The sequence below is a fragment of the Phocoena phocoena genome, chromosome 8 (assembly GCF_963924675.1).
Source record: "Phocoena phocoena chromosome 8, mPhoPho1.1, whole genome shotgun sequence".
NCBI lineage: Eukaryota > Metazoa > Chordata > Mammalia > Artiodactyla > Phocoenidae > Phocoena > Phocoena phocoena.
In genome coordinates this window covers 98,253,393-98,267,855 of record NC_089226.1, presented here as the reverse complement: position 1 = coordinate 98,267,855, position 14,463 = coordinate 98,253,393, and the positions used below count along the sequence as shown (strand labels likewise).

Here is a 14,463-nt window from a genome sequence, read left to right as displayed (position 1 = left end):
GACATGTATAGATGCAAAACCTTTTCTCTTCCACTGATGAATCATAAAGTGAAGAAACTAATCTCCATCCCAGAAATCTGACTACATGGGTTTTTTTTTGTTGTTGTTTTTTCCCTTTTAATTTTTTTTTTGGCCACACAACCAGGGATCGAACCCACACCCCCTGCAGTGGAAGCATAAGGTCTTAACCACTGGACCGCTGGGGAGGTCCCCTGACTACACGGTTTTTAAACCACTTGCTATCCCATTAGGTTGCTGGTTCCTAGGGACCAGGCTTTAGGCGGGGAGGTGTTTCCCCTCCAGCTTCCAGTCCACGGGAGCCACGGAGACCATGTGTTTGCCCAGCTATTAAAGCCACAGATGGACCGTGGAGTCCAACTGAGTGTTCACTGAGGGGACGGGTGGTTAATCGGGAGAAGAGGAGGCTGGGGATTTAGCTGCAGCCTAGCTAAAGGTGTGACCCTGCTCTCCATCAGCTGAGGGCTCGCTGGGCGTGGAGCCTTGTGTGACCCCAAGCATTGTGGGGAAAGCTGGCCATGAGGGATTAGACCACCCTTGGCCTGAGCGGTCGTCGACACGTCCACAAGGATAACATCCCCATTTTTATAGAGGACGCAACCAAGGCACAGAGCGCTTCAGTGGGTGGCCAGGTCCACTCTGCTGATCAGGGCAGAGGCCACCCCTCCAGCTGCAGTGCCAAGCTGGTTGGGTTTTGTTTTTGTGTTTTTCATGAACTGTTCTCGTCAGCGCACATGCTCCAAGTGGCTGATAAAGCCAGACAAGATTGTTAGCGGGAAATTATACTCAGTTCCAGGGTTCATCTCTAGTGAGCCACAGAAAGACAAAAACAAGCCAAAACTCTGGCCAGGGTTGGAGGGATTAATTTAGCACAAAGGAGGAGCTTTCTGGGTGCAGTGGTTCTAAGCTCCTAGAAGACCACTGGCTTTTAAGAGACAGAATATGGGGTATCTTTGAGTCAGGGGAATCACTCCAGGCCCCACTAGCCTAGTTGGGGTGAGATTTGTAGAGAATCTTCTACTCTAGTCCCTGCCCTGGAATTCCCTAATCTGGGAGAAGTGTGGAAAAAGGGAACAGAATTGGGAAAGTGCCACCCATGGCTGGAAATGTAAGATGTGTTGTTACTTTGGGCCACCACTTAAAGAACACTTATGTGACAGGCCCCGGGCAAGGCTGTTTGTCCTTTTCATGATCTCATTCAACGCTCACAGCGCCTGCATGATTTTGAGCTCCTATCATCCCCATGCAGACGGTAAACTGAAGCTCAGAGAGGTTCACTCACTGGCTCAGGGACACACAGCTGGTTAGTGGTAGGACCCAGCCCACTCTCCTTTCCCAAATGCCTTTCATGGTTGTTGAGAAAATCATGTCAGATGAGGAACCCTGGCGGCCGGGGTTTATTATCCAAGTGAGAGATGTTCCTGCTGGGTTAGGGAGGGAGCACGGATTTTACAAAAGAACTTTTCATGTAGTTAAGACTGGTGCCATCTGCCCTTGTCTGAGCCCCAGCACTGTTGCCACCATGAGCAGAAGTGAGCCTCTGGGCCACGGCTGGTCAGCTGGGCTCCCTGCCCGCCTCTGCCCACAGGGTTGGTCAGCCCCTCATTTCTTCCCTCATTTCTTCTTGGTCTTCACCAGTCCCTTCTGCACGAGGCTGCGGTACAGCTCCTGGATGTAGGTGTAGACGCACTTGGAGTCGGGCACTGCCAGCCGCACCATGTCATCCACTTCCAGCAGCTGGGCACAGTCGGCCAGTTTCCTGAGGGGCAGGTTGGGGAGGGGTGAGGAGGGGTAGAGCAGAGAGCCAACGGTGAAGGATGCGGGGCCTAAGGGGACAGCCCGGCGAGGATGAAACCCACAGAACTGTGTGTGGCAGAGCTGGGAGGTCACCTAGGGCAACCATCCCATTGTACAGATTAGATAACTGAGGCCCAACAGTCAAGACTCAAACTCAGCGTGGTCTGATTCCTAAGCCCCTGTTTTCATTGCACTGTGTGCCTTCACGTAGGAGCGGGACCTTCTGGTCTATAGTTCTGCATTAGCCCACCCCTTCCACGTGCTCATATACCTGTCCTCAGGGAGAGTTTAAAAGACAGAACCCCAACACTAGCCAGAGTGTTGGCTTGTAGCTGCAACATCTCCAGCTTCAACCAGTTTCCGTGTATTTATTGAGGGGTACTACGTGCTAGGTACTCTTCCAGGGAATTCAGCACTGAACAAAATAAAAATTCCCCACTCTCATGTCACTGACATTCTCACTGCAGTAGACAGACAGTAATCAAACAGAAATCGATGGTACATCAGATGATGAGAGTTGCTGTGGAGAAAAATAAGGCAGGGAAGGGGGACAGGGTATGTTTCTGTGTTCAAGGGGATTTTAAAAAATATGTTAGTAATGGCTTTATTTTTCATCTATTTATTTATTTATTTTGTGCCAGCGCCTCGCAGCTTGTGGGGTTTTAGTTCCCCAACCAGGGATTGAACCTGGGTCCTTGGCAGTGAAAATACGGAGTCCTAACCACTGGACTGCCAGGGAATTCTCCAAGGAGAATTTTAATAGGGAGCCCAGGAAAGTTCTCTTAAAGAGTGTAAATTGGGGACATCCCTGGTGGTCCAGTGGTTAAGACTCTGCACTTCCAGTGCAGGGGGCACAGATTCAATCCCTGGTCGTGGAACTAAGATCCCATGTGCCGCGGAGCAACTAAGCCCGTGCACCACAACTACTGAAGCCCAAGCACCTAGAGCCCGTGCTCCGCAACAAGAGAAGCCACCGCAGTGAGAGGCCCGTGCACCACAACAAGGAGTAGCCCCCGCTCGCCACAACTAGACAAAACCCGTGCACAGCAACGAAGACCCAACACAGCCAAAAATAAATAAATAAAACAAATTTATTAAACAAAATTTAAAAAGAGAGTAGATCGGGTACATATCTGCGGGAAGAGGATTCCAGGCAGAGGAAACAGCATGTGCAAAGGTCCTGAGGCAGGAGTGCTTAATGTGTTTGAGCAACCGCATAGAACTTAGCAGCAAGTCCTCTTTTTCTAACTTCCCAGCTGCTCTTTGGGGCCATGTGCTACTCCTGGCTTTGCTAAAGCTGATCATCTGATCTAACCACTGTTGGGACCTTGCCACCATGTGCCAGGAGTTTGATCAAGTGCTTCCCTTCCCCCCTGTTTTTTTTTTGGTTGCGCCACACAGCTTACAGGATCTCAGTTCCCCAACCAGGGATTGAACCCAGGCCACGGCAGTGAAAGCCTGGAATCCTAACCACTAGGCCACCAGGGAACTCCCCAGTGCTTTCCCTTGAATGGTCTCATTTACTCCACTCCTCTGTGTTCAACCAGCAGAAGAGGAACTGGAGACTCGGAGCATTTTGGTGATTTGCCCAACGTCAAAGTGAGTGACACAGCTGGGACTCCACCGCAGGCCTGCCTGATGCTTCTGGCATCCCTGCCCTGTAGCCGGGTCTCAGCAGTCCCAGCCTGCCAAACCGCCATGGGTGCTGGCAGTAGGAGAAACCAGGGTCCCAGCGGAAATCCTCTCTTAGAGCTGAGGCAGCTGGACCGAAACCCAAGCCGGGCTGGCCTGGGAGCGGGAGGCAGGAGCACAGACTGGAGGATTTCGAAGAATGGGACAAGTTCCCTGCAACCAATGCAGTGATCTTGGCTCCTGGATGTGGGTTGGGGTGCTGTTCCCATGCAGGAGAGGCAAAAGCTTCACTCCCATTGGGCCTGGGGAATGGGGTCGGGCTCCTCGAGCAGCACAGCCGATCAAGCCACCTGGGGGCCCCAGCATTGACCGTTCCATGGGAATCAGAGGCAACTTCTAGAAGGGAGCCAGCTGCGGCAGGGGCCCCCTTACTTTGCACGCTTAATCTGCACACCAGGCCCTAAAAGAGGTTAAGTCAGCTGCCGAGGGTCAAAGAGCTAGGAAGGGGGACTTCCTTGGAGGTCCAGTGGTTGGGACTCTGAGCTTCCACTGCAGGGGGCACAGGTTCGATCTCTGGTCATCACTTGTCAGGAAACTAAGATCCCGCATGCCTCATGGCGTAGCCAAAAAAAAAAAAAGAGCTAGGAAGAAGGAGGCACCCCCCACCTCTTCTCCCTCCAGCCTCCATCCCCACGCATCCCCTGCACATCCTTCCCTTTTCACTGCTGCCTGATGCCTCCTCTCAGCCTGTCACCATCACCTGATTATTCCTTCAGCCTTTCTGTGGCTCTGCAGGCTTGCAGCCAAGGCAAGGCAGCTGCAGGAGGACCACGACCCCGTCCCACAGGCCGGGGACACCTGGTCAGGGCCAAGCCACGTGCCCTTCTGATGTTCACCAAGAGCTCTCAGCCCCGACTAGGAGTTTCATTTTCCAATCCTGGTTCATCACCATTAAAGGTGCTTCTGGGGCTTCCCCGGTGGCATAGTGGTTGAGAGTCCGCCTGCCGATGCAGGGGACATGGGTTCGTGCCCCGGTCCGGGAAGATCCCACATGCCGCGGAGTGGCCGGGCCCGTGGGCCACGGCCGCTGAGCCTGCGCGTCCGGAGCCTGTGCTCCGCAGCGGGAGAGGTCACAACAGTGAGAGGCCCGCGTACCGCCAAAAAAAAAAAAAAGGTGCTTCTGAGCCCAGAGCAGGACATGGTGCTCCGGATGCCCTCAATCCCCCACCCCAGGGCACTCCCCCCTTCCCTTGGTGGGACCAACTAGAAGGGATCTTCTGTAGCACCAAGTCTGGTGGATTTCAAACGGCATCCTTGGTGCCCTAGGGCCCTATAGACATGCTTCAGGGACCATCTTGGGAAGCAGAGCTGGAGTGCTCCAAGAACCCCTCCCAACCTCAAAAGGCCTCCCTAAAATCTGTTTAATATGTTGGGCATTCATTTAATATTTTGCTTGAGGAATCTGTCGGGGGGAAAAAACATCTGAAAAGCACAGATCAATACCAGCCATCTCATCCATCTCGTCTTGCCGATGGGGACACGCAGGCCCCGAAAGGGGAAGGTTGCTGCCCAGGCTTCCCTGCAGGCTGGCGGCCAGGCCTGGACTAGACCAAAGGGCTCAGCCTCCTGGACCAAGGTGCTGCTAACATCCCCAGTGACTTATTCCCTGCCCCCAGGCTTTAGAAATGCACTCAGTGGGAAATGCATTCCCGGGCCTCAGAGCTGTCCTCGTGGACCACTCCCTATGCATAGTCCTATCTCTACCGGGCGGCTCAGAAGCCCCTCCCAGGTGGGAAAGGACAGGCACTCCAGGCGTGAGCTCCTTGGGAGCCCCAAGACCATCAGGTCATGTCTCTCCGGTGGGTGGAGATGGAGGCCTTTGGCTGAGTCTGGTTTTGATGCTTCGGTGGTGGGAGTGCCCCCTCCTCCCCTGCCACCTGGCAGCCGTGTCTTGGTCTCTTAGGTTCTTCCTTGGGCCACACTGATCCTCACACCCCTCCTGCCTGTCTAGTCCACCCCTGTCTCCATCCCTCCACCACCCCGGCACCCAGCTATGTGAACCCCAGCAATAAATCCCCTCCAGGTCCCACACTGAATAATAATTATCGTAACAAGTGTGATATCATTCATTATAACATAGGAGCTAAGATTTTTTTTTTGAAGTGTTTGCCATGGGTTAGGCACTGTTTATAGGGACTTTACTTACTTACTTACTTAATTCTCACCATAGCCCTGCCAAAGAGGAAATGTCATGCCCGTTTTAAAGGTCAGAATATGGAGGCTCAGAGAGGTGAAGGAGCCTGTCCAAGATCACACAGCTAACAAATGGCAGAGTCAGAATCTGGCCCTAAATCCCAGCAACCACCCTGCCTGCCCCTCCTCTACCCCTTACCCTGCCTGCATTTTCTTCACAGCACCTGTTCCCTTACATTATATTTCACACGTGTGTGTGAGTTTATGATCTGTCTCTCCCTTTAGAATGTGTCATAGGCACGCAGGGATTTTGTAAGTTTCACTCACTGCTATGTGCTAAAACAGTTCCCAGCAATCAAAAAATATCTGTTGGGGACTTCCCTGGTGGTTCAGTGGTAAAGAGTCCGCCTTCCAATGCAGGGGACGCGGGTTCGATCCCTGGTCAGGGAACTAAGATCCCACAGGCCGTGGGGCGACTAAGCCCACGCGCCACAACTACTGAGCTCGCGCGCCACAACTAGAGAAGAGAAAACCCGCATGCACAACTAGAGAGAAGCCCGTGCGCTGCAACAAAAGATCCCGCATACCTCAGTGAAGATCCCGCGTGCCGCAACTAAGACCCGATGCAGCCAAAAATAAATAAATAAATCGTAAAGAAATATCTGTTGAATTCATGAATGTGTGGTGACAGCCTCTACCTGACCACCGCACTACCCGACCCCTGTGAATCCGGCCCTCGATTCTGTGTAGGTGAGCCGAGCTCCCACCCACCTCTGCATCCCCTGGCGTGGCTTACTCGGCTGTGGAGAAGGCCAGGGAGAAGTTGTGCCGGCGCTTGGCTGGGTCCAGCGCAGAATAGTCAAAGGCGTCGGGGAAGAACTTGTGGACGAGGGCGCAGAAGGCCATGCCACTGCTCCAGCTTGAGGAGAAGTTCTGGATGTCCACATGCTGCGGGCAAGCGGGGCCCAGAGGCCTCGGTGAGCCTCAGCCAGAGGACCCAGACTTTGCCCCCTCTGGACCTCCCACCCTCTGGGCTTTGCACCACACAGACCCTCCCAGCACTGCTGCCCTGGGGAAGGGTCCCTTGGCCCACCATGCACCTCGTAGTTCCTCGTCATGGCCCGGCACCACTCCAAGAGCATGTTCTTAACGCCGCCGATGGCTGCCCCCGCGGCCTTGGTGTTCCGGAACAGGGCCGTGGGGCCCGAGGCTGCCCTGTGCGCAAGGGACAGAGAAGGTCAGGCCAGAGAGGTGGGAGGGTCCCATCAGGGAGGAGCCCCAGCCCCAGATGTCAGTCTTCCTGCTGGGGCTCAGGCTGTTCCTATTGCCCCTCAGGACTGCCCCCCACCGACTGTCCAACCAACCCAGCCCCCACCATTCCTCGCCCGCATCTTACCCCCCAAACTTGTCTACGATGGCTTTGCGGTTCTGGGCACGGGGCCCCCGGGGCCGGGCAGGGGCTGACACCCTGCGCTCTGGTGCCTTGTCTTTCTTCTTCTCCTGTGAGGGAGGGGGCTCCGTGGGGCTCTGGGACACGTCGCTGGGTGAAGATTCACTGCATGGAAAAGTTCGGAGCAAGGTGAGAGGGGCTGGGACCAGCCACTGAGGAGGGAGGAGGCTGGCTGAGCACGGCCCCTGCAGTCTCAAGAGGCATACGAAGCTGTGGTCCCCACTCTCGCACACGTTCTCCTCTGGGCCCAGCACCGGGAGGGGCTGGGAAGGAATAGTAAGGCTCAGTCTCACTTTGGTGAGCACGAGGTCTGCTGGCATGTGTGGACAGAGCTAGAGCACATCTGAGGTCTGACCTGGTGCTGAATCCTGCCTTTGCCTCTTAGTTGCTGTGTGATCTTGGGACTGTCGTGTCACTCCTCTGAGCCTCAGCTTCCTCATCTGTAAAATGGGGCAAGAATAGCTACCTGACAGGGTGGTTCTAAGGCCTGCGTGGGAGGGGGAGTGTAGACCACGCTCCACGAACGTTCAATCTGGTACCTTCCCCTAAGAAGGTGACACGGAGGTGAGCTTCAGCTCGAAATAAAGGAAGACTCTTTAATGACGAAAGTTGTGCCCTGGCGAGAGTAAGGCTATCATGGTATCCAGCAGCAGCCAGGCACCAGGCACTGGGCTGAGGGCTTTATACACAGATGTCGTTTGAGCCTCACAAAAATCCTACGAGGTAGGTACCGTGACTGTGCCCACTTCACAGGGGAGGAAAGGGGCAGTGATGTGGCCAAGGTCACACAGCTGGTAAGTGGCAGCGTCATTGTCCAAACTCAGGCTTTCTGCTCACTCACTTATGGGTGAGGCTAACACTGCGGAGGCAAGCAAGACCAGGAGGCTTCAGCAGTGAGTGAGAGACGGACCAGGTGTGCTCCACGGCCCCTTTGCTCCCACACTCCGGCTCCTTTTGTCTCCTGGGCTCTGCCCTAGGCTAGAGGGCTGAAAACCATAATTCCTGGCATATCTTGAGACCAGCACCGGGGAGGCCCAGGCCCAGGGGATGGCAGCCTTTAAAGGAAGCAAGCAGGGGCTTCCCTGGTGGCGCAGTGGTTGAGAGTCCGCCTGCCGATGCAGGGGACACGGGTTCGTGCCCCGGTCCGGGAAGATCCCACATGCCGCGGAGCGGCTGGGCCCGTGAGCCATGGCCGCTGAGCCTGCGCGTCCGGAGCCTGTGCTCCGCAGTGGGAGGGGCCACAGCAGTGAGAGGCCCGCGTACCGCAAAAAAAATAAAAAATAAAAAAAGGAAGCAAGCGGTAGCAGGGGTTGGAGCTGGGGCTCCAGAGCCTGACGTTACCTGGCTGAAGGACTGGTCTCTCCGGAAGCTGCGGTGTCTGGACTCAGCCCATCTAGGGGAAAGGAACGGGAGGGAGGCAGGCTGGGGTGACCCGTGGAGCGCGGCCCGCGTGCTCCCTCAGGGAGGCCCCTGCGGCGTCAGCGGGCTCCTGGGCTCTCACTCACCTGGGCTGAGGCCGCTGCCCTCCTCCGTGGGGCTCTCAGGCCATTCCTCGGCGGACCGGGGAAGCGCTCCTGCCCCTTCCTCCGCCCCTTTCTCCACACCTTGGTCCTGCTCTTCATCAGGACAGCCTGGCTCCTGGAATGAACATGGGCTGTGTGGGCCCGCACCTGCCTGAGGCTCTGTGAGGGCTTTAGAAAGATCTGGAAGGCAGCCTGGAGCCACAGTGCTGCATCCCCCACCCCAGGCTCTTGATATCAGTGGGTGGAAGACTGGATTGTCCCAAAGGAATAAAGCAGGGGAGGGGCTTGCTTGGGGGAGGGCTGGGCAGGGGGCTCCGGAGAATCGTGGGGCCTCCTCCCTCCTCTCCTCTCCTCTTCCTCACTCACCACCTCCTCCTTCACCTCCTCCTCCTCCTGTGTTTCAGGCTTGGCCTCATCTTCCACGGCAGTCTTCTGAGAGTCCGACTTGGCCTCTGGGGCACTGGCTTTCTCTTGGGTTTCAGCCTTGGGCTCCTCCGTCTTGTTGCTCACCTCCTGAGAGGCCACTGTGGCCTCCTGCTTCCCAGCAGCCTCCCTGCCTCCAGCCTTGGCCTCCTCCTTCCCAGCAGCCTCCCTGCCTCCAGCCATGGCCTCCTCCTTCCCTTTGGCCTCCCTGTCTCCAGCCATGGCCTCCTCCTTCCCAGCAGCCTCCCTGCCTCCAGCCTTGGCCTCCTCCTTCCCAGCAGCCTCCCTGCCTCCAGCCTTGGCCTCCTCCTTCCCAGCAGCCTCCCTGTCTCCAGCCTTGGCCTCCTCCTTCCCAGCAGCCTGCACCTCATCATTCACATTGGCTTTCTCCCTAGATCCAGGCTTGGCCTCTTTCTCATCAGCCTGCTGCTTCTCAGAGGCCAACGTGATCTCCTCTTTTCCCTCAGCCTCCTTGGGTTCAGAGTTGGTCTCTTCTTTCCGATCAGCCATCTCCTGAGGAGCCACGGTGGTCTCTTTCTTCCCGCTGTCCACCTTTTGAAGTTCAGCCTCCCCTTTGGATTCCCCCTGGAATTCAGCTGTAATGCTGTCCTCAGCGGGTGCCCTCTCCTGCTTTCCTGCCCCATCTGGAGGCCGCTCTGTGATGGTCCTCTCAGCTGGGCCTGTGGCCTCCTCCTCAGCAGAGGCTCCCCCTCCCACTGTCTCTGGGACCTCCGTGGCGGGGGACACAGGGGTCCCGTCCTCAGAGGGCTTCCATTCCTTCTGCTCCATCTCTGAAAAGAGAAGACAAGCAGGCCTTGTCATGCCCCCTCTCTGCCGGTGAAGGCCCTGGAGTCTGGAGACGTGCGATTCAGTCCTGGGTCCCCCACTACTCGGACATGTGACACAAGTATCCACTTTCCCTTTGGCTAAATGAAACGGTAGAGCACCACATCCCCCACAATGGGGTGCTGGGCCAGCCACGTTTACCTGATGTTGGGTGCGTTCACCTAAAGGCCCTCTGCAGGTTGTGACTTGGGCTTTAAGGAACACTGGGTTCTGTGATGCCTTGTCAATGATTTGGCCTCTTTTTGAATAAGCCAGTGAGGTGGTTATAGTCTGACTAGCCTCCTAGACCCCCATGGAGCACTTGCTATTCTCCCCTTTTTTTTTTTTTTTTTTTTTGCTGTACGCAGGCCTCTCACTGATGTGGCCTCTCCCATTGCGGAGCACAGGCTCCGGACGCACAGGCTCAGTGGCCATGGCTCACGGGCCCAGCCGCTCCGCAGCATGTGGGATCCTCCCGGACCCGGGCACGAACCCGCGTCCCCTGCATCGGCAGGCGGACTCTCAACCACTGCGCCACCAGGGAAGCCCCTATTCTCCCCTTTTGATGGAGATAGCTGCCCTCGTGCTCAGAGCCCAAAGCAGACAGAAGTCTCTAGATAGAACTTAATAATACTGTTTTTTGTTTTGAGTATTTACTTTATTTATTTATTTTGGCTGCACTGGGTCTTCGTTGAGGCATATGGGATCTTTTAGTTGCGGCATGCATGCAGGATCTAGTTCCCTGACCAGGGATCGAACCCAGGCCCCCTGTCTTGGAAGCTCGGAGTCTTACCCAATGGACCACCAGGGAAGTCCCTAATAATACTGTTTTGATTCAATTGTATTTATTTTTACAGTTACTTTCTGTTTCTGGCCAGTGATACCGAGTTTCCATTTCCAATAGTGATATAAAGTTTATTTTATGAATACATTTATTGAAGTAAAGTAAGTTAATTCAAAGGAAGACGTTCAGGAAAGCGGAATACAGGATACAAAATACCTAAATCATGGAGGTGGTGTTAAAATGCCTGAAATTTGGGAAACCCTGGGCCAGCTTGGTCGCTGGGTCTCTGCCAGCACTGCCAGCCTGTGTGTGTGGTTCTCTGAAGAGCTGGGACTGGGCATGGAAGAGTTTCTTTTGGTGAAGAACAGAAGAGACTCTCCCTAACTAACCTCTGCAGGGAGATCTGATCCTCCAACTTTATCATGAGGTTTCCTATTCAAGTACTGTATATACAGTCAGCCTTCCTTTTGCATGGGTTCTGTGGGTTCAACCAACCTTGGATGGAAAAAATTTGAAGAAAAAATTCCAGAAAATTCCAAAAGGCAAACTTGAATTTGCTGCCACTTCAACTATTTACATAGCATTTACATTGTTATTAACAACTGTTTACATGACATTTTCATTGTACTGGGTATTATAAGTAATCTGGAGATGATTTAAAGTATTAGAGAGGATTGTAAGGTTCTATGCAAATACAACATTTCATATGAGGGACTTGAGCATCCGCAGATTTTCATATCCGCAAGGGAAGCTGGGACTAATCCCCCACAGACATCAAGGGATGATTGTACTGTCCGATCTACAAAAACAGCTGGGGGGGGGAGGCTTCCCTGGTGGCGCAGTGGTTGAGAGTCCGCCTGCTGATGCAGGGGACAAGGGTTCGTGCCCCGGTCCAGGAAGATCCCACATGCCGCGGAGCGGCTGGGTCCCTGAGCCATGGCCGCTGAGCCTGCGTGTCCGGAGCCTGTGCTCCGCAACAGGAGAGGCCACAGCGGTGAGAGGCCCGCGTACCGCAAAACAAAAACAAAAACAAAAACAATAACAGCTGGGGTGGGTGTGTGTGGCGTGGACAGGGTCAGCTCCTTCAGCCTTCTGCCCTTCTTGGGGGGGGGGTCTGTTTACAGAGAAAATAATCCCCAAATAACGTGTTCAGGGCATGACTCAGGCAGTAAAAGAAGTACACACTCCTTGTCACTGGCTAAAAATACCTCCTGCCCTCTGCAGGGCCATCGTTCTGGATACAGTACCCAGGGTACCTGAGTAATTGGGACAGAGGCAAGAAGACAGGCATATGAGGGACAGGGCTTTGTTTCTGCCACCCATTCAGGTCTTACTGCCCCCAGATCGAAGTCCTGGTGTCCCTGGACTTGGTCTCCCACCATTTCCTAGGAAGTCGGCTGGGATTTTCAAAGATGTTCACGCTGCCCTCCAATTCCACCCCTCCCACCAGGGCCCCTTCCCTTCCGGGAATCTATTAAAGTTAGAGGGAAACCAATGAGCCTGGGAGATGGAATGCACATCTGCAGGGAGCTAGGAGCATGCCTTGACCCCCACCTCCTGGTCTGAGACCTGAGCATGTCTCTTTGCCTCTCTGGAGAGAGCCTCGGTTTCCAATACAATGACAGGATTGGTCTAGATCAGGTTTGCAAACTGTGTTCTGTGGAAAACTGGTGTCTCCTAAGACCTTATTAAGGGCTGCGGTGGCGGGGGAGGTGTTCTTTGGCTAAGGTTGTTCCAGAAACAGGCTACTCTTGACTCTTTTAGAGTCTTACAACTTCATTAGCACTTAAATGGATTCCAGACACCCCATGGTAAAGGAACCTTAATTTTGCTTAGCTCTATTTAACTCGCTTTTCTCCAAACTTATGTGGCCATGGATTTTTTTTTTTCTTGCTTCCTTTTCTTTTTGCTTTATTTTCCCTGAGGTGCATCTATTGCCCTCTTGAGCAATGCCACCTTTAGCAGAAGAAACTATGTCAAGTGCCGGTCTAAATGATCCACACAACACACCCCTGCCTTGCACTCTTGTTCGGAAGGTGGTATGGAGGAGTGGTGAAAATCATTGATTCTGGAGCTTCCTATGATGGGATCCCAGCTCCCACTTCTTCTCCCACTGTGACCTTGAGCAAGCTACTTACCCTCCCTGTATTTTGATTTCTGGAGATAAAAATAGGTCTCACCTCACAGGGACAGTGGAGGGTTAAGGAAGCCAATGCATAGGAAGTATTTTGGGGTGTGCCTGGCCTGGAAGGAGCACTCAGTATACATCAGCTTGTATGGTGTAGGCTGGCCTCTGCCCAGCCTTGTGCCAGATTAAGGTCCTGACTCAGCCATGAGGGCATTTAGTTGGTAAAAGACAAGGCAAAAAGAACTGAACACCAATGAGATGATAAGCCCTTTTTATTTATTTATTTAAAAACTTTTTGGCTGCGCCATGCAGCACGTGGGATCTTAGTTCCCCGACCTGGGATCGAACCCGTGTCCCCTGCATTGGGAGTGCAGAGTCTTAACCACTGGACCGCCAGGGAAGTTCCGATGAGCCGTTTTTATACCTCAAAATGTGGGAGTAGGGCTTCCCTGGTGGCACAGTGGTTGAGAGTCCGCCTGCCGATGCAGGGGACACAGGTTCGTGCCCCGGTCCGGGAAGATCCCACATGCCACGGAGCGGCTGGGCCCGTGAGCCACAGCCGCTGAGCCTGCGCGTCCGGAGCCTGTGCTCCGCAACGGGAGAGGCCACAGCGGTGAGAGGCCCGCGTAATGCAAAAAAAAAAAAAAAATGTGGGAGTAATTGGCTAAGACATAGCTGAGTGCTGCAGCCATCTTACCCTTCATCTACATGCTACACACTTAGCATGGTGGAGGGGAAGGGCAGGTGTATACACACACACACACACACACACCCCTCAGCCATCCTGTGCGCTCATCACCTCAGCTTTCCACCCTCCAGGCTTGTCATAAATAGCCAAGGAGTGAAGAAACTCAGAATACTGAGACACCCGGATAACACCACCCACCCCAGCATTAATTCCATAGCAGTTTACAGCTTGCACTGTGGTGCCCTGCTTTACCTTCCTACTTCCTCACTCTAACCCTTCAGAATAAGTGTTACTGGCCCCATTTTACAGAGTAGAAATTTGAGGCTTGGGGAGTTGAGTCCCTTGATAAAGTCATAGGACAGTTAAGTGGCCCAACTGTACCTAGAACCCAGGCGTCCTGACAACCAGTCCAGAGCGTGTGCCGGAGACACTGCCCCCGCCAGCTCCTCCGCCAGCGTCCCTTCAAAGGTTCCAGCCCAGGATGAGGGGCACCCCACCCCCCTTCACATATGGCTGAAGAGGTCAGCTCTCTCTTCCAAGTGCATGGCAGACCTTCCTCTCCACTTTCCCCCCTCGTTCCTTCCCCAGGAAGGAAGAAGGAAAGATTCATTCCACCCCTGTTTTGTGTCCGCTGCAGACAGCTCCCCTCTCTCTCTTCCTGTTTTTCTCAGCAGACTGGAAGGAAAAGTACCCAGGAGGCCGAGTTCCAAGCCCCACATGGTACAGACAACATTTGATGGTTCAGCTAACACCTCCACGACCCACTGCCCCCCAGTCTGTCTTCCAGTGGCCCTAAAGCTTTCACCATCCCTCACCTCAGTGGGGACATCCCTTGGAGATGCCACTCTCAACTGCTTAGAGACTCTGCCTCCCACCCCAACTGGACTGGTAAGTCTCCCAAGGCCCTCTGTGCCTGTCAGGTCCACATGGATGGCCACCTGCAGGCTGCTCGGTGGGTGACCTCAAGTTGCCCAGCACCGCAGGGCTGAGTCCCCGAACTCT

At 54.3% G+C, this 14,463-nt stretch overlaps 1 protein-coding gene across 1 annotated transcript; it reads right to left on the bottom strand.

Annotated features, from left to right (window-relative positions):
* Window positions 1-1,632: 1,632 nt before the first annotated feature.
* SMTNL1 (smoothelin like 1) lies at window positions 1,633-9,825 on the bottom strand. Its single transcript, XM_065882437.1, has 7 exons — window positions 8,980-9,825; window positions 8,596-8,728; window positions 8,432-8,483; window positions 7,037-7,195; window positions 6,741-6,855; window positions 6,437-6,588; window positions 1,633-1,777 (listed from the first exon to the last, which is right to left on the bottom strand). Exons 1-7 carry the CDS (start codon window positions 9,823-9,825, stop codon window positions 1,633-1,635), a joined length of 1,602 nt encoding a protein of 533 aa, XP_065738509.1.
* Between the last annotated feature and the right edge of the window lie 4,638 nt (window positions 9,826-14,463).

Coding starts and splice junctions, on each gene's coding strand:
- SMTNL1 (XM_065882437.1), bottom strand. CDS start 9,825: ATGGAGCAGAAGGAATGGAAGCCCTCTGAGGACGGGACCCCTGTGTCC. Junction 8,729..8,979: donor AGGAGGTGAAGGAGGAGGTG/GTGAGTGAGGAA, acceptor TGTTCATTCCAG/GAGCCAGGCTGTCCTGATGA. Junction 6,856..7,036: donor ATCGTAGACAAGTTTGGGGG/GTAAGATGCGGG, acceptor CCTTGCGCACAG/GGCAGCCTCGGGCCCCACGG.